This window comes from Mauremys mutica, chromosome 1 (genome assembly GCF_020497125.1).
Source record: "Mauremys mutica isolate MM-2020 ecotype Southern chromosome 1, ASM2049712v1, whole genome shotgun sequence".
Taxonomy (NCBI): domain Eukaryota; kingdom Metazoa; phylum Chordata; order Testudines; family Geoemydidae; genus Mauremys; species Mauremys mutica.
This window is the reverse complement of record NC_059072.1, coordinates 332,942,312-332,970,099: the sequence shown is the minus strand read 5'-3', so window position 1 is coordinate 332,970,099 and position 27,788 is coordinate 332,942,312. Positions and strand designations below refer to the sequence as shown.

Sequence of the window (27,788 nt, the reverse complement as noted above, 5' to 3'; positions counted from 1 at the left end):
AAATTATTGCACAAGTTTTATAGGCAGAGCTAGTAGCACTGCCAGTTATTAAGATTGCTCATTATACTAGTTTTGGTTGCATATATCTGCGCCAAATTTCAACCAATGAAGCTGAAATTTTCATTCCAGGTGTTTGCCTGAGGCTGAATTTTTTTCAAAAATTTCAGCCAAAATGATTGAATCATTTCTAAGAATGAGGCCAGGGAAAAGATGTTTTGTCCATGTTAAATTCTGATGACCTTTTCTTTGTTCTCTAGTGCCATCATGCTTTGGAGGAGAGACTTGAAATTTGGCAGTAAGGAGGCCATTTGCTGTCCTTGTGAAAATCCATTCAAATTTGGTTGAGTAATAAGCCTTTGAAAAGTCATCTGAAGTTCACACATGCTCAGTAGACATTTCCTACTTTTTAGCATCTAAATTCCCCAAAGATTCCATGTGCATTGGGCTGAGCAGGACTTCCCCTGCAATTGCATATCTTGGCTGCTATGGGTCGTGTCAGATGTGCATCTGATAGATGCAAGAAGCTGTGTCTCCTGTGCTCTCAGAGATCTTTCTGCTGGCCCTACACTGTGTGGAAAAGGAAGCTGTCTGATTCAGATGCACAGGAGAGAAGACCTGGACCAGTGGGGAGATTTGGGAGGGGGAGTAAACTGGGACAAAGAGCCTAGGTTGAGGAGACTGGGATTGGAGGCTGGCAAGGAAAGGGAAATGGAAACTGGCATTGGAGTGGTTGGGAATGGGACTGGGTGCCGGCAGGGATAAAATCATTATATTCTTGGGAGGAGACTGGGACTGAGGGGGAGTAGATGGGGAGGAGACAGATGTGACAAGGAGTTAAGGTGTCTGGAGGGTCAGGATTGCAAGTAGTTGGGCAAAGAGCCAGGGAAGATGCGACACTACGATATTTCATGAGGAGCCCAGGGAGGAAGATTAGGACAGGGAGCTGATGGGCAGAGAGGGGACTGGCGCCAGGGGTGGTAGTGGGAGAGAGATTGGATGAGGAGCTGCTCGGAGACTGAGACTGGCTGGGCAAGGAGACTGGTACTGGCTGGCTAAGGAGAATGAGACTGGGTTGAGGACTGGGGGATAAGCAAGAGACAGGACTGGGACAGGTTAGAGGGGATTGGGTAGAAGGGATCATATTTGGGGAGACAGGTAGGAGATCTGTGCCCACTAGACACACACTCCTCCAGAGTCTGGAATGGAACTCAAGATTCCTGAGTCACCATTCCTCTGATGTCAGCAAGTATTTGTGGAAACTAGGGCTGTCATTAATCACAGTTAACTCGTGCAATTAACTCAAAAAAATTAAACACGATTAAAAAAATTAATCGCACTGTTAAAAATAGATTACCAATTGAAATGTATTAAATATTTTTGGATGTTTTTCTACATTTTCAAATATATTGATTTCAATTACAACACAGAATACAAGGGTACAGTGCTCACTTTATGTTATTTTTTATTACAAATATTTGCACTGTAAAAATGATAAACAAAAGAAATAATATTTTTCAGTTCACCTCATACAAGTACAGAAGTGCAATCTCTTTATCGTGAAAATTCAATTTACAAATGTCGATTTTTTTTGTTATTTAACTCAAAAAAACAAAACAATGTAAAACTTTAGAGTCTATAAGTCCACTCAGTCCTACTTCTTGTTCAGCCAATCACTAAGACAAACAAGTTTGTTTACATTTACGGGACATAATGTTGCTCACTTTTTATTTACAATGTCACCTGAAAGTGAGAACAGGCATTTGCATGGCACTTTTGTAGCCGGCACTGCAAGGTATTTATGTGCCAGATATGCTAAACATTCTTATGCCCCTTCCTGCTTCAGCCACCATTCCAGAGGACATGCTTCCATGCTGATGACGCTCATTTAAAAAAAAAAAAACGTGTTAATTAAATTTGTGACTGAACTCTTTGGGGGAGAATTATATGTCTCCTGCTCTGTGTTTTACCCACATCCCACTATATATTTCATGTTATAGCAGTCTCAGATGATGATCCAGTGCATATTGTTTGTTTTAAGAACACTTTCAGAGCAGATTTGACAAAACTCAAAGAAGGTACCAATGTGAGATTTCTAAAGATAGCTACAGCACTCAACCCAAGGTTTAAGAATCTGAATTGCCTTCCAAAATCTGAGAGGGATGAGGTATGGAGCATGCTTTCAGAAGCCTTAAAAGAGCAACACTCTGATGCAGAAACTACAGAACAGAACCACCAACCCCTCCCCCCAAAAAGAAACAAAAAAAAAACCACACCCTTCTGCTGGTGGCATCTGACTCAGATGATGAAAATGAATTTGCGTTGGTCTGCACTGCTATGGATTGTTATGGAGCAGAACCCATCATCTGCATGGACGCATGTCCTCTGGAATGGTGTTTGAAGCATGAAGGGACATATGAATCTTTAGCGCATCTGGCACATAAATATCTTGTGATGCTGGCTACAATAGTGCCATGCAAACACCTGTTGTCACTTTCAGATGACATTGTAAACGAGAAGCAGGCAGCATTATCTGTTGCAAATGTAAACAAACATGTTTGTCTCAGTGATTGGCTGAACAAGAAGTAGGACTGAGTGGACTTGTAGGCTCTGAAGTTTTACATTGTTTTATTTTTGAGTGCAGTTTTTTTTAAATAATTCTACATTTGTAAGTTAAACTTTCATGATAAAGAGATTACACAACATTATTTGCATTAGGTGAATTGAAAAATACTATTTCTTTTGTTTTTTACAATGCAAATATTTGTAATAAAAATAGTAATATAAAGTGAGCACTGTACACTTTGTATTCTGTGGTGTAACTGAAATCAATGCATCTGAAAATGTAGAAAATATCCACAAATATTTTAATAAATTGTATTTTATTATTCTTTAACAGTGCGATTAATCACTATTAATTTTTTTAATTGCTTGACAGCCCTAGTGGAAACCCACTAAAGCTGGAGGAAGAGGAGAGATTCTAGAATCACTTATCTCCATCTTTCTAACCCTTGCTACATGTCTGTTGCCGAGACAAATAATTTTTTGTATAACTGTATATCATACATTGTTTGTCCTACAAAACCACAATTCCATATGCTTTATTTTTGTTTATAATCCATTTTCTATACAAATGAGACTTGTATAAGCGTTCTTTTTGAATGAGAGTTTGGAGTGATGTGATGGTGTTCAAAAAGTAGTGGCCAGCCATTTCTACTTCAGTCCATATAGCAATGGCCTAATCTAAGAGGATTTTAGTATATCAGATGAGCAGGTGTCTTTGCTGTGTATTTTTTTCTACATTGATCTACATGTACATAATCTCATGCCATCAAGGCTTACCGTCCACAGAAGATGGCAGTATTGTAAAATGTCCATCTATAAACTTTTTGAAAGTATCTATATTAAAAAAACCCCACTTTCTGGTATTTATGGTATTTTATTGAGTTATATAGTTTATAGCATAATAGCAGGTCAGATTCATAACTGCAAATATTGTAATTCACAAATTGTATGCATTTTCTTAAAATCTAATGATGCTCTTGTGTTAAGGATTTTTAATTCTCTTTTGTTAAAGTCTATTCTTATTGTCTCAGGATAGAATTCAATACCGACTTGACTCTGAATATACTATTGTATGGAGAGTACTTGTTTCTTGACTAAGGGCTAGTCTACACTTACCTGCCGGGTCGACGCGGTGAGTTCGACTTCTCGGAGTTCGAACTATCGCGTCTAATCTGGACGCGATAGTTCGAACTCCCCGTGCGCTCCGGTCGACTCTGGTACTCCACCACTGCAAACGGCGGTGGCGGAGTCGACCTTGGAGCCGCGGACTTTGATACCGCGGCGTCTGGACGGGTAAGTAGTTCGAACTAGGGTACTTCGAGTTCAGCTACGCTATTCACGTAGCTGAACTTGCGTACCCTAGTTCGACCCCCGCCCTTAGTGTAGACCTGCCCTAAGAAATGTTTGGATGGCTGGATAAGGCTTTTGATTATTTTTTCTGCTCACAAATGATAAAGTTGGTGAATATTCACAATGAAAGTGTCCCACAATCTGTCCTTGATCAAGGATACATTCGTTATGGTGCTGGTTTGATACAGGCGAGGCTTCTTTTGGAGAGCTGGGGCTATGCACTGTCAAGCAGAACTGTTCCTCAATGAGAAGACCTCTGCGTACCCCCAAGGGTATATGTACCCTTGGTTGAGAACCACTGCTCTAGTCTGACCTCCTACCACCTGCTGTGTAGCACAGGCCACCAGCACCCTCCAGCATCTGCGGAGAACAGGGGAGATAGAGCATCAGCCAAGGCCCTTCTTTCTAAATGTGGAGCCAAGGGGATTGATTTCTGAACCTCCAGCCTCTTCTCAGCTACCTTCTACTTCATATTTTGGGAGGAGGGGGGGTCTTTGCTCCTTACCCTGTTACCTTAGGGTTGCATGTGATTATTCTGTTCCTCTCCTCTCCCCCAAACCTAGGACTCTGAGAACTCAGATCTCCCAGTAACTCCCCGCTCCCTGCCCATTCACACATCTTTCTCAGCCCAGTTATTGCTCCCACAGACACACCACTAGGGTATGCTGCAGACAGTCTCAACAGAGGTGTCAAACAATGAATATGAATGGCCCTGGAGAAAAAACCTACAATCTTAGCATTAGTGGTGGTCCCTACAGAGCAGGGTTGAGGAATATTGATGGGCCAGCGTTTTGGGAAGCGTTTGCTGCCCATGAAATGCTTGTTCTGTGAACGTATAAAAGACTTCAGTATTTAGGGTTGTCAACCTAGCAAACTCCATTGGCAGTAACATACATTTTCAAAAGTGTCTAGCGCAGGGGTCGCCATCCTTTCAGAAGTGCTGTGCCGAGTCTTCCTTTATTCACTGTAATTTAAGGTTTCGCGTGCCAGTCATACATTTTAACGCTTTAGAAGGTCTCTTTCTATAAGTCTATAATATGTAACTAAACTATTGTTGTATGTAAAGTAAATAAGGTTTTAAAATGTTTAAGAAGCTTCATTTAAAATTAAATTAAAATGCAGAGTCCCCCGGACTGGTGGCCAGGACCCGGGCAGTGTGAGTGCCGCTGAAAATCAGCTCGTGTGCCGCCTTCGGCACCCGTGCCATAGGTTGCCTACCCCTGGTCTAGCGATTTTTGGTTGTCTCCATTTGTGGGTGCCCGACTTGAATAAACGCAGGTTTACTTGGCCCTGCCTCCACGCGTGGGGCTGGACTTGATGATCTCTTGAGGTCCCTTCCAGCCCTGCAGTGTCTATGACTCTATGCCTGGCTTTTAGAGGGTGGTGCTTTGCACTTTCTGAAAATCAGGCCCCTTTAAGGTATCTCAGGTTTGAGCACCTGAAATCACTAGTCGGCTTTGAAAATGTGGCCCAAAATAGGCACAGCAGCTAAAATGTATTAGTACTACAAACTCTTTGTGGCTGTGCAGTGTTAAGAAGAAAATAGCTAATACTTCATGAAAGTGAATTCAGTTTTCAAATGCTGAACTTATTTAGGCAGATACCCTGCCATATCTTTTACTAAATTTTACAAAGGAAAAAATATTAATGAGTTTCAGCTGTATTCTCAAGTCGATTGCGTTTCCTTGTACCACCCTTTATTTCAGCACCCACACAGAACCACCCACATGTAATGGTTATACAGCTGTGAAAATCGAAATATCAGGTGTTTTCCCTCGTTTGAAAAGCGTATGCACCTCAGTGAAGAATCTGTGAGCTGACAAACTCTGAAGTGTCTGGCATAATTTCCTTCCCATTCATCTATTATGGAATGCTGAAGCTTAATATTTCTTGTCTGTAACGGGAAATATCATGGACAGACCAATTCCCTGAAGAACACTTTTTTCACACTGGTTTAATATTGTGGTGGCTCAGAAAACTCAGTTTTATATTAACAATTGTTTTACTGAAACAAATGAATATAAGGGTAGGTTTACACTTACCTTCCAGGTCGACGTGGTGAGTTCGACTTCTCGGAGTTCAAACTATCGCGTCTGATCTAGATGCGATAGTTCGAACTCCGGAAGCGCTGCAGTCGACTCCGGTACTCCACCACTGCAAACGGCGGTGGCGGAGTCGACGGGGGAGCCGTGGAGTTCGACCCCGCCGCGTCTGGACGGGTGAGTAGGTCGAACTAGGGTACTTCGAATTCAGCTACGCTATTCACGTAGCTGAATTTGCGTACCCTAGTTCGACCCCCCTTCTTAGTGTAGACCAGGCCTAAGTTGGAGGAGGACAAACACGAACTATAACTGCCCAGCCAGAGCTTGTGGGGTCTAAAGAAGAAGAAAACATCTCTGATCTTATCTGGCCCCATTCTTATGTGGTTTTCAAAGTAGCTTAACCTGTGACAGGCTGTAGATACTGGCTCTGCAGCAATCTGATATATTCAGGACAATGGTTGACCTGCTATTTAGGCATGATCCTGTCTCACTGCAGTTAGTGAGAGTTTAGTCATTGGCTTCAGTAAAAGCAGAATCAGGCCCTTTAAGGATTGTACCACGTCTCCAGAAACTCAACTTCTGCACCTTAAGGAGTCTCACAGAACTGCCAAAAAGTACATGAAAAATGAGTTTTCTACTTGAACTCCTTATCCTCAAAGACTCATAGATTTCAAAGTCAGAAGGGACCATCATGGTCATCTAGTCTGACCTCCTGAACATTGCAGGCCACAGAACCTCACCCACCCAGTCTTGTAATAGACCCATAACCTCTTGCTGAGTTACTGAAGTCTGAAAAATCATGATTTAAAGACTTCTAGTTAGAGAAACGTCACCATTTGCATTAGTTTAAACTTGCAAGTGACCCATGCCACATGTTGCAGAAAGGCAAAAAAACCCCTCAGGGTCTCTGCCAATCTGATCCAGGGGAAAATTCCATCCCAACACCAAGCATAATGATCAGTGAGACCCTGGGAATGAATGCTCTGTAGTAACTCAGAGCCCTCCTTATCTAGTGTGTCATCACTGGCCATTAGCAGTATTTGCTGCTAGCAGTCACAGATTGGCTATGCAGTCAAGTTACTCCAGCCCTATGGTTGTACTGATATCTTTGTGTGTGGCCCTATTGGGAGGGAAGACAGGCTAATTCTTTTTTTTTTTTTTTTAAATAACAGAAGCTACCACCTAGTTCACTTCCTTGTGTATCTTCAGCCCTGTTTTCTAAAGATAAATGGATATAGTGCTTCCATGCCCTGATTCCTGAAGACTGGTGGTTATGAGGAGTCGTCACTCTCATTTTCTCCACCCCGTCAGAGAGCCATAGAAACATAGGACTCAGACTAAGTCCAAGCAGTGGTCTGTATGGTCTAGTATCTTGTTTCAGATGGTGGCCAGTACCAGATATTTGAAAGGAAGGAGCAAGAAACTTTGTAGCAGACAGCTGTGGAAAAATCTTCCTCTAGAGGAATTTTCCTCCTAATCCCAGGCAGTTTAACAGTTGGATTATGTCTTTTGTACATTATCTTTGTTGCTCCTGTAACTGTGGATGATGATGATGATCATAAAGGGATTTTCAAAAGGCTCCCCGTATTGGGAGCTTCACTACTGACTTCAGTGGGAGCAGTGGTCAAATTTACATTGACTTCCATGGGAACAGAGTTAGGCCAATGCTGAGTGCTATTGAATATTCTGCCTATAAACCTCTAATGCTTTTGAATCCTTCCGAGCTCTTGTTCTCAATACCATGTAGCAATGAGGCTCACAGATTAGTTTGCAGTGTGTTTAAAAAATAATCCCCCTGCTCCCCACGTTCCAGCAAACTGAGGGCATGTGCCCTCCCTCCCGCCAACCCCCCGGAAGGAGATCCCTCAGCCAGGTAATGTGAGCTCGTTCCAGAACCTTCCCGTGCTGGTTGTTTAGTAGTCAGCCAGCAACAAACAAGTCTCCACATGTCACTTGTGTGCACCTGACAGTTTGTAATAGTCACAGGCAGTATCTACTAAAGGGGGAAATCCCTTTTGGGTAAAGAGCTAGCAGCTACAAAGGCTGTCTGCTTAAGTTTGTGTCCTTATCAGAGGGGTCGCCGTGTTAGTCTGGATCTGTAAAAAGCAACAAAGACTCCTGTGGCATTTTATAGACTAACAGACGTATTGGAGCATGAGCTTTCGTGGGTAGAACTAACGAAGTGGGTATTCACCCATGAAAACTTATGCTCCAATACGTCTGTTAGTCTATAAGGTGCCACAGGACTCTTTGTCGCTTTGTGTCCTTGTGTTTCTTCACCGGATGATGAATAGATTTTGAGAGATTTCAGTGGGTTGTGTTCAATGTTGATCAAAGTTTTTGTTACAAAAGTATCAAATTTCAGGGAAACAGCATGGTCTAGTACATAGGGCACGAGACAGGGAATCCGGAACAGGGTTGTTATCCTGTCTTAGCCACTGACCTGCTGTGTGCCCTTGGGCAAGTACCTTCACCTCTCTGTTTCTGTTTTGCCCCCAAAGAGCTTACAATCAAAGAGGGCAGGGACTGTGTCGTATTATGTGTTTGTATGGCACCTAGCAATAGGGTCCCTGATTTAGATTGGAGCTTATAATACAAACAATTAGGGCCGTATCCACCTCTGATCTGCAAAAGTGGTCTGTGGATATCCACGGATTTGCAGGACTCTACAGATAATACATTCTGGAAATTCATCTGGTTCATCCCACAAAGGCTGTTAAGTGTAATACGTTAAAGCTGGCTTTTTTATTGATTATTCAGTATACATTTAAAACATATATGCTTCAAGAGAATCCATAAACAATTACAGGAAAATGATTAATTTCCAAGTAGAAGTCTTTACTTTCAAAATACCTACAATTTTCACAGTGTTACTATAATGATAAGATACAGCATGTGTCTGCTGCAATCTAACGATTTTAAGTATTAAAAGTTTGTTTGTGGTGTTTGAATAATTGTATGCTTTAACAAGAAACTGTGGAAGAGGTTGTCCTGATTAACTTGCGAAGATCCTTGTGGACTCTTAAGAAACACCTTTCTACTGTCTGATACCGCTGGAATAATGTAGATGTATTCGGTTAATAAGATTTAGTATTTTTAGTATGAACAGAGCATAACCAGTTTACAGGCATTGGTCTCAATTCTGGCCTCCATTGCACTTAAGCATTTCCTTAGAGTTGCAAAATCAACACAAATAGAGATGAGAATGGAATGTGGCTGTTAAACTTACCCTACTTTATTTCTAGTGGGGACATAGAACTTTTTCTGTGTGAACTAAATGGGATTGCATGTGTTAGTATTTATGTGTCTAAAGAGAAAAAAGCAGTGGAAACAAAAGTGTGTGTTTGACAGAGGCAGATTCCAGATCTGAAATTTCTGAATAAGCTAGTATGTAAGCAAATTTTCCTCAAAGCCTGTATAACTTGTGCTCAGGCCATTAAATAGACTTTTAAAGAACTAAGATGCAGAATAAAATACACACAGCATTTTGTACACGGTTTTGAAAAGTTGTAGTGAAAAAGGCAGTGTTTTGCCTTAAAGTATTATATATAAGCTCATTTCTTTGTTTGAGGCTATGTTGATTAATTTTAATGGTTACTATTGAGACATCATAAACATTTAAACTACTTTCTGTAGCCAAGAAGTCCCAGTTTTACTGGTATTGGCTGCTACTATCGGAACAAGTCTGAGACCTTGATTTCTGGGCCAGAACTTGGTATCACACCAGTGTGAATCCTGAATAAAGCCATTACGGTAAATGGATTTTCGCAGATCATAATAAGCAATATCAGAATCTTTCCCTAGTGGCTCTGGGATGCTGAGCACACTTTCAAAAATAAATTTCATAAGAGGCATAGTTACATTTTTTAGCAAATATTTTGGGGGGGGGGCGGGAAGTGGAGGGGCCTAAGTTCCAGTGACTTAAATTGCTGTGGGCCACTTTCCTTTTTGAACATCAGTGGGAGTTGAAGGCACTCATCATCTAAAAGCAGGGATTCTCAACCTTTTTATGAGCTCCCCCCGAACATGCTATCAAAACTCCAGGGCCAGGGGCTCTGGGCATAGGCATAGTTTGACTTCTGTTTGAGGGGGTGGGGAAAGGGGTCAGCGGGGCTCGAGCCAGCTCCGCATGGTGGAGTTCAGGGAGGGAGTTTATGTATATAAATGAAAACTCATTTATATATATAGTCAATGATAAAGGTGGAGAGCTTAGCTCAGAAAGTTTGAAAACAGCTTAGGGTGCAGGGAGGGGGTAGCTAGGGGCTGTGTGCACACGGGGTGGTTATGGATGCACGGAGGGGGGTGGCTAGAGGCTGTGTGTGGGCGGGGGGGTGGCTCAGGTTGCAGGGATGGGGTAGCTGGGGCTGTGTGGAGAGAGTAGCTCAGGGTGCTGGGAGAAGGGCACTATTGGTTGTGTGCGGGTAGGGGGTAGCTCAGTGTGCAGGGAGAGCGTAACTCAGGGTGTAAGGAGAGGGACATTAGGAGCTGTGTGTTGGGAGGACTCCCCTGGAGTCCCCATTCCCGGAGGGGTCTGCCAGCCACGGAACCAGGTCTCCCCGCCCTGGGGGCTCTTACCGGCTGCCTCTGCAGGAGGAAAGGGGGCTGCAAGCTGAGGAGCAGCTTCCCTGAGGCATGAGCAGGAGAGGAGGGAACACTGTGGCTTCCGGCTCCATGGCACCAGCCAGAGCAACAGCTGCCCTGCACTGCCGAGCTCTGCCCAGCTCTGGTTTCTTGCCTCTGACCTGGCCAGGGGGCGGGGAGAAGAGGTGTGTGAGGGCGTGGAGCTGACCCCCGGGACTGCCTTGATCTTGTGCTGCAGTTTGGGGTGGGGGGCAGTGCCTTCCATGTCCTCAACACTGCCCACCATGGGCTCAGGGCTTCTGCCCCACAGGGAGCACCAGGGCTTGGGGCTTTGGGATTCAGCCCCACGTCTCCTCTGGCTTCAGCTCCGTGGGGGGCGCTGACCGGGGATTGGGGCTTCAGCCCTGCACCTCCCCTGGCTTCTGCCCCACGGGGGGTGCCAGGGATCAGGGCTTCAGCTGCGGGGCCTTGAAAGGGCTCATGGACCCTCCGCGGGCCATGGACCCCCCCCGTTGAGAACCGCTGTTCTAGCTCTACATGTTAATACAGAATAGATGCATGGAAGAAGATGTCCCTATCCCAAGCAAAACCACATTTTGACACAGAGGGCCAAATTCTGCTTTCACTTATACTTTTGTAAATCCAGAGTAACTTCAGTGAAGTCAAAGAAGAGCTTGGATTTTTGGAAATTTTTGAGGCTGAAACAGCAAGAATTGGACACTGCCTGGATGTGTGACCAAAGAGAGAGGGAAGAGTCAAACATGGCCAACATGTTTCAGTGGTCATATTTTGGCTACATTCTGTGCTCTCTAGTAATAATAGGAATCGTAGGTCCATCTAAGAGCAGAATGTGGTCCTTAGAATTTAAAGTTTCCATTTTGTTTGCTTAAATTGTTTTCTCTTCCTTCTTGGTGTAATAATTTGTGGAAGGCTTTAGACTAGACACCATTCATCTTCTATTTGTTTGTACTTTTTCATGGCAAAGAGGGGACTTGTTTTGTTTTGAATTTTTTTGTTTTAAATTAGCAAATGTATTTTTCCAGAGACCTGGTACAGTGGCAAAATAACCTTTTTCTGTATTATTAGAAAACCAGCTAAATAGATCTTTCGTTATGATTCGGGTCGCAAGTATCAAAGAAAACTGCAAAAGAACCACCTAAATGTCCCTATATATGACTGGATTTTTAAAGTACGTGACTAATTAGACTTTCATTTCAACAATTATTAATTTTTGTTACTAGACATCTCTGTCCTGGATCAGGATTTTCCACCCCTGAAGTGGAATTGGCAGTTTTTTGGCTTTAGTTATGGGAACTGAGAGTTCATGTTCTGGGCTAGGTGCAAATTGTTTGAAAATGTGGAAGATTTATTAGGAACCTGCAACGTTATTAAGAAAACTTTATATATATCAGTGTGCTAAGGTGATAATTCTTTGATTGGAAACACTGGAGTAAACCCCTGTCTGCAGGGACCAGGCCTTTCTCTGTGCCCTGTACAAGACTAAGTAGACTGTCAGCACTAAACGTGTTATGGAGGAGTACTAATTTATTGTTTTAAATTGCTACCTGTTATAAGCCTGACTCTAAACCACCACCTCTTGATTACACCAAAAAAACAAACCAATCCCCGTGAAATGTCATATATTTCATATCATCCTGCGATACAATTCTTGTGCAAAGTTTGGGGATATGAAGATTACAAATGTATTCCATTGTTCACTTCCAGAAACTTTCCTAACGGTTTTGCAGTTCGGTATATCACCAAAGCTATTTAACCTATACATTTCAAACTTAACTTCTGCTGGTATCCTTCACTAGCAGAAGCACTTTTCATTGTTTTGTAAGGGGGTTCAGGTAGTTAACTTCCTTAAGTAGCTAAGTATTATCATAAATGCAAACACACAACGATACAGAAAAAATACATGTGTGGCTTTTAGCTTATAGACATGCATTACTTTGTTTCTCACTTCAAAAGTATGCATGCCCATGTCAGGCAAAAGAGGGAAAACCAAATGGAGGATAAACCAGTGTAGTGTCTGCAATAGGCTTAAAAATACAGAGGAAGAAAGAGACAGAGGTTCTGACCCATAATCAACACTATACAGAATAATTGGCTTGATATAAATTACAAAACTGAGACTCTGTGAAGTTACAAAAAATTTACTCTGTTAAAAGTCAGAATTCAGACCTAACTGTAAAGGGGGAAAACAGGAGTAGGGGGTGGAATCAAAGTATCAGTGCCTGTCTTTTAGCTGTGTAAACTGAAATTTAGGTATAATAAAGAGATAAAATTATCTTGTTGATCGTAGACCCAAAAGGGATCAGTAAGTCTGCTTCCTCCAGTATCTTGGGAGTAATTCCTAGAAGACAATGACATTGCACAGGCGACATTTTTTCTTCCTTTTTTCCCAGGATGGATAAAGATAGATTATTTTAAATCAATTAATAAAAAAAATTTATTTAATCAAATGTAAATTAAATATAGAGTTTATTTTTTAATAAATGAAGTTAAATTTGAAATTGACAATCTATGTTAAAGCCTAAATTTATTATCTGTTAAAACAATGTAAATTAAACATTACAAGCTTGTTACCAAATTTCAAAGAAGGTCAAACAACTAAACTGATAGCAGTCACAGACTAAGCATTAGAAATTCAGCATTAGTTGAATTTCTAAACCACCTTTTTGATGGTAATAACCTTTTCTGAAGGAGTAGAGAGAATATTTTCTTAATTTCAGTTTATTCAGCTAGTTCATTCAAAGTTAAGAAATCAGTTGGGAGTTGAAAAAGTATGAAAGCTTGTCTTCCTCTTCCAATCTATGAATAAAAACTAGGTGTGGTAGGATGAGATCTACTAGTTATAAAATCTTGAAGGATGTGGTGACCAGAAACAGTCAGTTCAGTTCACTAGCTACAGTTAATACTTTCTTTGTTTAATACACCTGTCAGTTTTAAATGTAAAGCATACTTTGATAAAAAAAAATTCTTATGTATCCAGCATACTAACCTTACAGCAATTTAATAAAAAATAAAATGCTGTTTTTTGTGCATATTTAATTAATTTTAATTTCCATCCCAATAGAGCATGATACAAATCACAAGTAAAATCAGTGATACAAATACAAGTGATACAAATCACAAGTAAAATATTAGTTATCATCTAGTAAATAAAAATGTATCATTCACCATGTTATAACAGAAAAAAGAGGTAAACATTAAGAATTGGAATAAATGTATGTTAAGCTATATAATTGCTTAAATAAATATGAATAGATATACTGAATCCTTGTTAGCACACACACAAAGGCAGCAAAGTTAGCGTAAAGGCTATATTTAGTTGCAAATCAGCATGTGTTAGTGGTTACCAACCAATGAGAATCAACTTTTCTTTGGGACAATAACAAAGTACAAATGCAAAACATGATTAAAATCGATGATTTAAAGCAAGGCTTCCTGTTTGCTGATTTAAATCAGGATGATTGGTTATTTCAGTCATTTTGATTTAAATCAATTCATCCTGGAAATTGAGGAAGCCTGACTTGCAACCTTCTCCTGTCACTCTACCCCTACCCTGCAAAAAAACAAAACAAAACAGAACAAAAAATCCCACCTGTGAGACCAGTTGCAGAAAATTAATCTAAAATTAAACCATCCCATAATATTTTCTAATTTGTTGCCTTCCTCTTCTGGATGAACTACTGTGGAAGTGGCAGGGGAAACTCTCTCAACCCACAAAAAGGAAATGAAACCAGTAAGGTTTAACTGGCATGTGTTTTGTCTAAACTTATTTGTTGGATCCCTTGTTTTAAAAAATGAATGTATTCCTTCACAAAAGCAGATTTGTCATTTTGCACTATTATTTTATTTAATTACATTACAGTAGTGACCAGAGGCCCTAATCAGGGTTGGATGTGAAATGTTTGTGCAAGTCATTCTTTACCCAACAAAGTTTACATTCTAAAACCCCAGTCTTGTGAGCTGCTCCACCTGGGAAGAACCCTGTGTATAACTCCCTTTGAAGTGGTCAATAAGGGTACAACATGCAGATTTTTATTAAAAGTAAAAAACAGATGTTAATGAATCACGACCAGGCCAACTTGTGTCAAGCCCTCCCCTCTCTTCCCCCCCCCACACAAACAAAAGTGGGAAAAATCATTAGAGACCTTATATGAAGACAAATCTGGCAGCATATTCAAGAACAGTGTGAATGGCAGATTTTCAGGTACTATTTGAAGACATGTCTGCATTTGATTTATATTTTGACATGTTGCAAAACTGATCTCTAAGACGACATTGTGTGACAACAGATACCTTTTAGGTACCTTTAAAGGTAATTCTATCAATCCCTATAAAGACCTGAGAAAGAAGATTAGTGCCTGTTTATGCCAAGCTGTACTTTACAGTGGCCCGTCGTGGCTTGTCAGTATCTTTGTGACATTTTCTGTCAGGTCAGATAACCAAGCCTGAAGCCACAAAAGGACTGGGGGAAATTGTATTTGATGTTGTGGCTTCTAAAGACCTACTTGATGTGGAATTTGTGGCTGCAGAAATTGTCAATATTTATAACTGTGGATATGCTTCTGTAACTGGTTCAAAGACATGGAATAACTTCTTCAGAATGTCTTTGCTTTCATTTTTAGTAGTAGACTAACTTTTCTAGCATTAGGTTCCCCTCCCCCTGAGTCTGTACTCATTTCTGTTATATGAGTAAAGCTATAGTAATCAAAATCCATTATAGAGTAAGTTTCCTCAACCGGTCTTGCGTTCAGATTCAGTTCTACACTGGGATAAATATATCTTCACATACTTGGCCACTGGGAGTAATGCCTCCCACTCCCATTTACCCTAGTGGAATTTTAGCCCATGTAATGGTAGCAGGGTGTGGTCTTAAAAGTATCGCGTGGTTCTTGAACATCAGTTCTGGAACCTTCTTGACTAGTTAATGCCATTTACTATGTATTGTGCTAGATATGACTAGTGCTGGAAGGAGGATATGAGCTCATTGACTTTACTGGCAAAATGGCTCAGACCCAACAGACAACACAATTCCAGCTAGTTAAATGGAAATTAAAAAGAAGGTCACATGGGTGAAATGCCTGCTAACTGCAAAGAGACTATTTAAAAACACCAGGACAGAGGCTCAAACTAAGTGTATGCCACCATGGCTAAGCAGCAGTGTAAAAGAAGCAGTTACAGGCAAAAAGCCATCCTTTAAAAATTAAAATTCAAATCCTAATGAGAGGAATAGAAAGGAGAAAAGGAGCAAGTCAAATGTAAAAGTATAATAAGGCAGGCCAAGAAAGAATTTGAAGAGAAACTAACTAAAGACACAAAAACTGACAGCAAATGTTTAAGTACATCTGAAGCAGGAAGCCTGCCAAATGGGGTTCAGAAAAGAATTAGATAAGTTGGAGGATAGGTCTGTCAATGGCTATTAGCCAAGATGGTCAGGGACACAACCCTATGCTTTAGGTGCCACTAAACCTCTAACTGCCAGAAATTGGGTCTGGATGATGGGGGATGGGTCACTTGACATTTCCATGTTCTGTTCAATCTCTCTGAAGAATCTGGTACTGGCTACTGTCACAAGAAAAGATACTGGGCTAGATGGACTCTTGGTCTGACCATTATGGCCCTTTTTATGCTCTAGACCACGGGTCGTCAACCATTGGCACGCAGCCCAACCCGCTGGCGGGCTGCGAGACATTTTGTTTATGTTGACCGTTTGCAGGCACGGTCCCCCACAGCAACCAGTGGTCACGGTTCGCTGTTCCTGGCCAATGGGAGCTGCGGGAAGCGGCAGCCAGCATGTCGCTGCGGCTTGCGCCCCTTCCAGCAGCTCCCATTGGCTTGGAACGGCGAACTGCAGCCACTGGGAGCTGTGGGGGCGGGGCGTGTCTGCAGATGGCCAACGTAAGCAAAATGTCTCACGGCCCGCCAGCGGATTACCCTGATGGCTTGTGTGCTGAAGGTTGCCGACCCCTGGTCCAGACTGAGGTCCACAATTAAATTTTGTTTTGTTTTGTTCTGCCTTCCATTCTGATATAAGGAACTCTGCTTTAGCCATATATTGAAAACCATCATTTAACTTCAATTTCCATCTTTAAATTCACTAGTTTTCATATACAAGATAGTTGTGTGGCTAGTGCTAGGTTACATAAAATCTGGATTGAATTGATATAACTTAGTGAGAACAAATAGCTCAATAGCGGCTATCTTTAAAATTAGCCTGATATTGTAATAACATTGAACTTTGACAGTAGGTTAAAATGTTTTATAGAGTATGTACAGTAGTTTAAATCTGTATACATCTGGTTCCAGGAGGTGAACTCCATATACATGGATATACAACAAAACTTCTTGCGGTCAGTTATGATTTTGATTTTTTTAAAATATGAACCACAAAACCCATTTAATGTGAAAGAGCAGAAGCCTAGACCACACTCTGAAAGACTACAGAAAAAATTTCACTTGGCATAAATGATGTCAAATCATTCATCAGTGTAGCTGTTGCTAACATTAGTTTGCTTCCTTACAAGGCACTTTTTAATGAAAGACTAGAGATTTAAAAAAAAAATGTTCTAGCTATTTCTCTGAAAAAAGAAAGAGAGATTCCAGCAAATTATTGCTGGATTTGTGAAAGCTCCAGAGAAAACAGCTGGAGACCTGTTGTGATGAAGGAAGCCACAAATAAACAGCAGGGTAAATACAGATTTGTTTTTGCACGTTAAAACTTGTCTCACAGACATCTTTCCCATCATAATGTGAAGTGTTATCTTACCAGTTCTTCAAATAGTATTTACATAGTAAGTAGACGGTTAAAATATTCAAAATATGTAACCAGTACCTTTTTAACTACTTTGACTGGATATAAATAAACTGATTAAGGAAGTATTTGCTCTGCTTTACTAAAAATGACCTAACAATAATGCACTTACCTATTCTGCTAAATTAAAACTTCTGGAGATGGATTAATGAAAATAATTGAAAATATCTTAATGTAAACAAGTACAGTTCTGCATTTTCTTCCTCTGTTTTACTAATATTTGTTTAGGTATAATTTCATTTTATCAGTACTGTTCAGTGACCCAAGACATTTTCTATTGTAAAAATTACTTATATCCTTTTATTTTTTTTGTTCACTTCAGTTGATCTGTGCCTCATCCGATAAGGAATGTGCATTGCACATTGCAGATTTAGTAGGAAAAGGTTATGACTTGTGTGGAATTCACAGATTTCCTGACAGAGTACAGTAGGTCGTACAGAAAACAAGTGGCTTTAGTGTCTCTCTTTCCGTATTTAATTTGCATGAAATACACTGAGTTAATCCAAATAGTAACATGAAGGCTATTTTTTTAAGCTGCAACTTTTATTGACCCAGTCAAAGGTCTTACCTCATTCACCAGACTTTTTTCAAAGTGAAAACCTATTTTGGTGAAATATAATGGGTCTTTTTAATTAAAAATTTAAAAATAAAATTCCTCTCATTGTAAGGATTATAAATGTAACGTAAATGAATAGCCTAATTCAGCCTTATTTCAATGGGTGCAACTCCATTGACACAGGGACCTTTTATACACCTTTCCCCCATTTCTTCTGCTATCCAAGGTCCTGTTGAAAATACAAGGAGACAGAGAGTCATTCTGATTTCCTCTTCCTGGCCAAGGTAAGTTTGGTTCTCTTACCTGGCACAGATGGTGGTATGTCCTCTGGTTCCGCTTTGGCCCATTCCTCACCTGCTCTCTCAAAGCAACGGACAGATCCTTCACCCCAACTTGTGGATCCTCCGTCTCCAGACTTGGCTACTTCTTGGTTTCAAGATTTAGAAGTGGAATGCTCTGACAAGTGAAAGACGTGTTGCTACACGGATGAAAACTGACCACTAGGCGTACTTACCAGCAGAAATGGAAGAGATTCCAAATTTGGTGTTGCTCTAGGCACATAAACCCAACATTTTTCTCCCTCCCTCTCGTTTTAGACCACAAAATGTCAAAATGCTTTGTCAGCTCCCTTAAGGTACATCTTGCAGCTCTAACGGCTTTCCACTTTCAAGAAGACGGATACTCTGTGTTCACTCACCCACTGATATGTAGATTCCTTAAGAGCATTGGAAATCTCTGCCTGCATGTGAGACCACCTGCTCCAATCTTAATTTAGTTCTCAGAGTATTGACTAGACCTCCCTTTGAGCCCATGGCAACTTGTTGTCTCTTACATCTGTCCATGAAGACATCATTTTTGATTGCCATCACCTCAGCTAGACACATAGGAGAAATAGTGGCCCTGATGACACAGCCACCATTCATAGTCTTTTTAAATACACAGTGATACTGAGGCCGCAGCCCAAGTTTCTCCCTAAAGTGGCCTCTGGCTTTCATTTGAATCAACAAATCCATCTTCTGTTCCCCGCCACACACACCCCTGAAACCACATTGTGACAACAGGGAGGCAATTTTAAACATTCTAGATGTTAGAAGAGTGCTGGTATTTTACTTGGATAGGACTAAGGACTTCAGAAAGTCTCCTAAGTTCTTCCTCTCCTTAACGGAAAGATCCAAAGGTTCTGAAATATTGACTCAAAGATTATCCAAATGGGTCCCCATTTGCATTCATCACTCTTACCAAAGGCATAACCTGTCCCCTCCGTGTAGAATCTGTGTGCACTCCACGAGGTTGATCTGTACCTTGGTCGCATTCCTTAAAAATGTAACTTTCTCGGAAATTTGCAGAGCAGTGACTTGGATATCTGCCCATACTTTCACAGCACGCTATGCGTTCACTGGAGCCTTGGCCTTCAGTGCCATCTTCAGCTCCACAGTCTTCTCTGCAATAACAGACTCCACTCAGAAGATCCAGCCCCCAATGGGGGAATACTGCTATGAAGTCACCTACAATGGAGCACCCATAGGGACGCTACGTGAAGAGGAAGTTACTCACCTTGTGCAGTAACAATGGTTCTTTGAAATGTGCGTCCCTATGGGTGTTCCACAACCTGGCCTCCTACTGTCTACTTCAGAGTTCTCAATACGGGGCTCTGCAGTAGAGAAGGAAACTGGGGGCAGACCACAAGGGAGGGAGAGCGCATGTGCGGGCTGAATGGACACTGCTACCTAAAATCTCCAATTAGAGGCGCAGGAGCACAAATACTCCTACAGTGGAGCACCCATAGAGAGAGAGACATTGAAGAACCATGGTTACTGGACAAGGTGAGTAACTTCCTCTTCTCTCTCCCCTTGATTATGGTGCCATCTTATGTACAGCTGAGAGGTCAGGTTTTATTTTATTTCATTTGTTTAATGGATGAGATAGGGGTTGTGCTGAGGCAATAGGGAAGCCAGAAGATTTTGCTTATGTATGTTAAATGACTAGGCTGAACTGATAAAAGGTGTGTATCCCTGTATATCAGAGATTCTGAAACTTTTTCATAGTCTGGACCACATTTTAAAACAGTAGTTGTGTCATGGGCCTTCATAATGTGAGGGTGGTCGTTCTATGAGGTGTTTGCATACTGGGGTGAAGAGTGCCATATTGGGCCAGACGCCTGAAGTCAATGGAAAGACTTTCATTGACTTTAATGGGTTTGGATCTGGCCCTAAATGCTTAGATACATAGAGTGCTCAGTACAATGGGTTTTGCATATGATTCAATTGAAATAAATTCTGTCACTGGCAAAGTGACTCCAAAGCGAAAATGAAATAAAATAAAAATAAAGAGCAAAAGTAAGATCTTAACATGTGGTAACAGTAACTTATCATCTTGTGGTTAAAACTGACTAGTTATTTCAATGAAATAATGTGGAAACAATTTATCTTGCTGACTGAACTAGAAATTTAACTGTTTTATAAAGTACATCCTAATTTCCTGAATATATAATAAAATTCAATCAGTGTTTCATGTCCTTAAACAAAATAGGATATTATTTAGTAATGGATAATCACTTCAACATGAAGTGCCAGGAATAAAAAGGTTCCACCCTGTCTGTTTTATAGGAAAAAATGGTATTATGCTAACTTGTTGGGAATATAAATAATGAGAATACTGACCCTCAGTAATTTGCCTGCCTGGTTATAAGGCATGTACCTACTTTTTAAAAATAATTACATGATGGATGTGGTCTGTTTGGAACAAAGAGTTTAAATACTATGACCTAGCAATTAGCTTTCTTTTTTTAAACGGGGAAATTTTGGGCTGTGTGAGAGGAAAAGAGAGACTGTCTTACAGTAGAAAGCAGGTGAGAGATGGTTGTTGAGCTGCAGGCACAAAGAACTGGAGAGGTAGTTGGAGATAGGTCAGGCAGGGAAGTGCTGGAGCTGAACTGCTGGAGCAGTAACAGGAGAGAAGTAGCTGGTAAAGCAGGAGCAGAGAGAAGCTAATGAAGTCAGCCAAAGCAGCAGGAGGGATGGACGCTGAGGATGAGCTTGAGTAGGAAAAAGATCTGTGTCAACAATCAGTTAGCAGCTTGGTGGGAGTTTGCAAATATTTGTTCACCGAGGTATACCAGTTAAGTGGCATATTGGAGCTAAAAGGTAAATTATTATTTCATAACATTTGGATAGAAATGGGATGAGAGAAGGTAGAACTGTTTAGAGAATAGAGCTCTTTAGTCATTCCCCACACACACAGCTCCCATTGATTGACTTCAGCGAGCATCGTTTTATTCACTAAGGATGATATTTTCAAAGGTGACTAGGGGATTTAACCAAATTGTGTGTCTAAATCCCCTTGCTGGCTTTCCAAATGTCAAGCTAGGACTATTTTGTGTCATTTTCATAGCAGTCTTTAGAGATAATCTGGAGAGTGTGCAAATGCATGTCCCTGAGATCCCCTGATCAGTCAAAGGAAATCTTGTCTGTAGGCTTAAATACCAGTTTTGCTTATGATGCTCAGAAATGCATTGTGGGGTTCCATGTTTCTATGTCTTACTGACTCTTGCGCTCAGTTTACAAGTAAAACAATTTTTAATTGGCACTTCTGCAAACTGACCGTGGGAACTGTTGTTCTTCCTAGTTACTAAATTATTATAAAGTGCAAATACAGTCGAACCCATTTATGTCGACCTCGGTTAACTTGCCAATCCTATTAAGTCGACGGTTTACAAGTGGAACCGCCAAACTCCCTCTTTGTCTTATGGGTTTCTCATCCGTTATGTCGATTAGCCGAACCCTAATATCTCGAGCCCGTCCCCGACCCACCGTGTCCCCAGCCGCCTGCTCCCCGGCTCTCCAGCGGCGCGGTTCCCCAGCCGCCTGCTTCCCGCGTCCCCAGCCGCCCGGCTCCCCGCGTCCCCGACCCACCGTGTCCCCAGCCGCCCACTCCCCGGCTCCCCAGCCCCGCGGTTCCCCGCGTACCCGCCCGCCCGCCGGCTCCGCTTCGCCGCCCGCCCGCCCGTCCGCCCGGCTCCGCTTCCCCGCCTGCCCCCGCATACCCGGTCCCTGCCTGTCCCCGCCCGCCCGCCCGGCCCCGCATACCTGGTCCCTGCCCGTCCCCGCCCCACATACCTGGTCCCGGCTTCTCCTGCCGCCCGCCCGCCGGCTCCGCTTCGCCGCCCGCCCGCCCGGCTCCGCTGGCCCGCCCGCCCCCGCATCCCCGGTCCCTGCCTGTCCCCGCCCGCCCGCCCGGCCCCGCATACCTGGTCCCTGCCCGTCCCCGCCCCACATATCTGGTCCCGGCTTCGCCTGCCGCCCGCCCGCCGGCTCCGCTTCGCCGCCCGCCCGTCCGCCCGGCTCCGCTTCCCCGCCCGCCCGCCCGCCCCCGCATACCCGGTCCCTGCCTGTCCCCGCCCGCCCGCCCGGCCCCGCATACCTGGTCCCTGCCCGTCCCCGCCCCACATACCTGGTCCCGGCTTCGCCTGCCGCCCGCCCGCCGGCTCCGCTTCGCCGCCCGCCCGTCCCCGCTTCCCCGCCCCCGCATACCCGGTCCCTGCCTGTCCCCGCCCGCCCGCCCGGCCCCGCATACCTGGTCCCTGCCCGTCCCCGCCCCACATACCTGGTCCCGGCTTCGCCTGCCGCCCGCCCGGCTCCGCTTCGCCGCCCGCCCGTCCGCCTGGCTCCGCTTTGCCGGATCCAGCCACGTGCAGGCAGCGCGGTAAGGGGGCAGGGAGGGGGTGGGGGGGGTGGATAGGGGTTTATCTCGATCATTGGTTATCTCGACGGCTTTTGGCAAACCCCTAGGCTGTCGAGATAACAGGGTTCAACTGTACTTCCTTTCATTACACTGGCACAAAACTCTAGAAAAGATACTGCAAGGAAGAGAGGCTAGGTTACTTTCATTTCTGTTTTCAGATTCTGAGAGTACAGGAATCTCGGACTTAGCCATCCTAGGACAAACCATTGGTCCATCAAGTTCACCATCATATCTTTGGAAGCAGCAAGTACTGGATGCTTCAAAGGAAGATAACCCTCCTTGCAGCAACTATTATATACCTGTCCTGACTGTGCTGTGCTATCCATGGAATTGTGGTGGCAAATCCTTAATGACCCGTTATGCCCTAAGAAAATAATGCAAACAAAAGGAAAGGGATTTTCTAGAAGTTTTCTCACCACTCGCTTGCAAAACCCTTGCTTTATTAACCCTGCAGCTGGTCCAGCATAATTTTCTAAAGATCTCTTCTCTGAAGGTTTGCCAATTGTTGTGTAAACAAATGTTTGGGAAGTTAATAATGCATTGCTGCTAGTAAAGTTATCTGGAAGGATTTAAAGACAAAGACTCAATTGCTTAAAACAGAAACCAGAAATGACTTTTATTCTCACAGATTCCAGTCACAACATACTCATAGTGTAAAAATGTCTGTTTTCTAGCTCAGTAGTGTCACAAGTAGATGTAAATGTATCTTCTCTGATTACACTAGTCTCCTGCCAAAAAAAGTATAAATAGTTGGACATTTTCCTAGACAGACTATTGCCCAAAGTATTGGAATCTTTCCCTTGTTGTTCTGTTTTACAGCTTAATGCTTTTCATATTTCCATTTGCTTCCAAAATAAGCTTTTGATTTTTGATAATTCTGAACAGACTTTATAATGATCTAAATAAACAGGTGGCATTTCAAGCTGCTTAACTTTCATACCAACTTTTTTTTAACTTTGTTATTACCAAAAGAGATTACCTGGAATTACCCAGTTGTACAGTCTATATTGAAGAGCAAAAAACAAACAAACAATAAATCCTTTTTTTTCCTCCTCATTCAAGATACTTAATTGACCTTTGGTAGTTATAAGTATGTGCTCATTTGGGTCCTATCCTGTCTTCATTGCTCATGCACAACTCCCAGTAGTGCCAGCTTGGCAACAGAGTGTGACGTACTTCCTGATCATGACCTTTGGTTAGAAGAATGGGTAATTCTACTTTTCAGGGAATTAAATACACTTTTTTCATTGACACCTGTGTGTGTGTGTGTGTGCGTGTGTGTGTGTGGAGGAGGAGATAGTTGCACCTTTCCTTGAACATACCTAGCCCTCTTGCAGTTACCTTTAAAATACACTTTTCACCCTTTCTCTCTCCTTTTGTGGCAAGATGAATCCTCACAAAGGACACCAACCAGGACAGAAACCGAAGGAGGATAATAATCTGTAAGCATAAATAGATGGATCCAACTATGGATTTCTTTCAGACTTAAGTTTGAACTTTGACTTCCATAGTTTTAATTGAATGTTTTCCATGCTCCTGTGCAACGCCTGTTCTCTGCGTGTTTATACAAGGAACAAAGGATTTTTCTTTTGTTTTGAGTCCTGTGACACCTTATAGACTAACAGGCGTATTGGAGCATAAGCTTTCGTGGGTGAATACTCACTTTCGTCACCCACGAAAGCTTATGCTCCAATACGTCTGTTAGTCTATAAGGTGCCACAGGACTCTGTTGCTTTTTACAGATCCAGACTAACACGGCTACCCCTCTGATTCTTTTGTTTTGTGTGTAAAAGTTACATATATTTATATCCAAGTTTAGAATTCTCTTTCCTGCTATGTTGTAAATAATTTTTGCTCATTTCAAGATTTTTTGTTTGTGTTTTTAAAGATTCTTCTGTTTTGTTTTGTACATATGTCTGATTAAAAATCAAGATTTACTGGAGATAACCCCTTATAGGACATAGAGAGAACAGAGTTCTAGCTTTTGGCATAAGAGGATCCTTGGCCTTCTCCCTTGCTCATGCCTTTACCTTATCCCTCCCTCTCCCACTTTGTAGATCTATTTGTGAAAAGGTACCATTACTCCATTCAAATTAACAGAATTGCCTGATATTAATATTAATTTGATCTTTCTTTTTCACAGCCCAGTCACTGAAAGAGTTTGCCCGGCTACTGATTGCTGTAGAAGAGGAGAGAAGACGACTTGTGAGTCTGATATAGTATACTTTTTTATTTTTTAATTTTATTTTATTTTTGAAAATACCCAAATTTGTTCATGCATCCTGAGAAAACATTCTGAGCGCCTCTGTACTTGTTAAATATATATCCTATACACGATGTATTTGCAGCCACGTTAATGAAACATTTTGCTTAAAATATTAGTTTAATGTGGTTTGGTAAGGGATAAAATACTCCAGTAGTGCAGCTGTTAAATTTGGTGTAATTTTGCTGCTTCGGCTGCCAACGTCAGGAAATTAGCCAGTCTCAAGCCTCACTGGGTTGAAAGAGGCTCAGCAAAGTGCTTCATTACAAACATCAATGAAGTAAGGTTATTACTTTAAAAATACCTTCTTTGCTATGATGAGAACACAGCCTGTCCAAAATGGGTATTGAAAGAAACAGCAGCACAGTAGAAGGGAATAAATAGAAGTTTGAAATGTACCACCTTCATTACCACGACAAAAGTGATTTTTCCTCCCATTGGTATTCTACTGTTAATTGAATTGTCTCGTTAGACTGACCCCCTACTTGGTAAGGCAACTCCCATCTTTTCATGTACTATGCATATATATACCTGCTACTGTATTTTCCACACCATGCATCTGATGAAGTGGGTTTTAGCCCATGAAAGCTTATGCCCAAATAAATTTGTTAGTCTCTAAGGTACCACAAGGACTTTCTTTCTTTCTTTCTTTCTTTCTTTCTTTCTTTCTTTCTTTCTTTCTTTCTTTCTTTCTTTCTTTCTTTCTTTCTTTCTTTCTTTCTTTCTCCCCCACCCCCCTTGCATATGTCGGGTTCCAAATGGAGGTGTGTGGTTGACTGGTCAGTTTGTAACTCTGAGGTTCTACTGTAATTCAGTTTTTTTCCAAATAGCTTTGACCACTGATGCACATTTCTTCTAGCTGCTTAGAAAAGCAATGTACATAAACACTAACTCACAAATCATTTAAGATTCCATTGTCCTAATGTAAACTTTTTTTTTAAAATGATGGAAAAATAGTTAAATTATTTTGTTTTAATGAAGTGTATATTTTTCTTGGAGTGATGGTCTGTATTGTATTCCACTGGGGGTTTATACATGCACACCATGCATCCAGAGCCGGAGAATTTGAAAGTAGCATCTATTGGACTGCATATGTGCCCTGGTTTGCCCTGGTTTGCCTGAGGTGATAAAGGGCAGAGCAGGGCGGACTGACCATGTTTCCAGTTCATAGAATCATAGAAGAATAGAGTTGGAAGAGACCTCAGGAGGTCATCTAGTCCAACCCCCTGCTCAAAGCAGGACCAACCCCAACTAAATCATCCCAGACAGGGCTTTGTCAGGTCGGGCCTTAAAAACTCTAAGGTTTTTCCTTCTCACGGCTGCATGGGCCGGGTTGGAACTTTGTGACTTTGTCTCTGATGCAGCTTTAAAAACATTGTCGTACTTAGTTTTAGAATTTTATAATTTATAGTGTTTTTAGCTATCTTTAAATATTTTTTTGTAGTTTTAGTGATTAGGATAGATACTGGAGATACTGGACTATGCCTAAGACCCCAGGTTTTAAAATCTGTACCTCCTGCCTCTGTTCCTTCTTGGTCAATGACAAACATCAATGTTGCCATTACTTCTTGGGAGAAGCCCACAATGCATCCAGGTGCAGATCTGCCTGTCCTTCCCCAGCCGTACCCAAGAAGGGCGGGCTGTCCACCTCCAAAAGCACCTTATGGAAGTCCTCATGAGGCCTCACTCAGAACCACGCCAGGGGACTCCCTATGTACATTGGCCTGAAACAGCCAGGAGTGCACCTGTGGCTACTGAGTCCAGATCTGGCACTGGTGGTACTACCACTAAGGACTCTGTGCTGGGACCTAGTCAGGAGGTAAGGAAGCATGTCCATAAACATGGCATTAAGTCTTCCTCAAAACCAAAGAAAGGGGATGCTCCTTCCATGAATTTGAATCATGGACAAGGAGTGCACTTTTACACACCTAAACATGAGAAGAATTCCCACAATCAAGGGAATTGGGCAGTCCTGGGTACCGAACTGCAGGTACAGTTGACTTTGATTCCTGAGGTTCACGGTGGGCTCACACCCATTTCCAATACAGGGTTCTTTCCTTTGGACTAACCACTGCTCCCAGAGTCTTCACCAACGTTTTCTCCGACATGGCGATCTACAACAGGCATCATGGGGTCCTCGTATTCCTCTATGTAGATGACTGGTTCCTGGCTGCACAATCCAGACACGAAGCCCAGGTTTCAACCTTCATGCTGCTTAGCATTCTTTCATGCCTTGGGGCCAGTATCAACATAGAAAAATCAACCTTGGACCTCACATAATCCCTTGACTTTATAGGGGCCACCATCAACTTGGTCACAGCACAGACCTACCTACCAAGCAACAGGATCCAGACACTGCAAGAACTCATAACTCGCATTGTCAACAATCCTTATGTCTCTGCCAGGACTTGCCCGTCTCTCCTTGGCCACATGGATTCGTGTACATTTTATAGCTGCCTTTGCTCAACTCCGCCTTTGCTGCCTCCAGATGTGGCTCCAGACAATTTATGCGCACAAATATCACACCGTGGACTTGTTACTGACAGTCCCCCCAGGGTGCTCTCATCCCTCCAGGGGTGGACAGACCCACGTCATGTCTGTGTATGGGTTCCCTTACTCCCCTCCTCCCCAGACAGGACAATCATCATGGACGCATCCTTTGTTAGTTGGGGAGCACACATGGATGATCACATGACGGATGAAACATGGACTCCTTGGGAATGCAGGATGCGCATCAACATTGTGGAAATCCGGGCTGTAAGGAAAGCATGTCAAGCCTTTCTCCCGTTCATCTGTTCCCATCATGTTCTTATCATGTCAGACAAACTACCACTGTTTTCTACATCAACAGAGGAGGTCGGAGGGGGA

General features: G+C 42.3%; 1 protein-coding gene across 1 annotated transcript in view; it reads left to right on the top strand.

Annotated features, from left to right (window-relative positions):
- ARHGAP42 (Rho GTPase activating protein 42) overlaps positions 1 to 27,788 on the top strand; it is a 259,773-nt gene that overhangs the window by 67,955 nt on the left and 164,030 nt on the right. Inside the window, exon 3 of the mRNA XM_045019415.1 lies at positions 24,801 to 24,862. Within this exon, the coding sequence (XP_044875350.1) occupies positions 24,801 to 24,862 (62 nt within the window). The remainder of the gene's footprint in view (positions 1 to 24,800; positions 24,863 to 27,788) is intronic.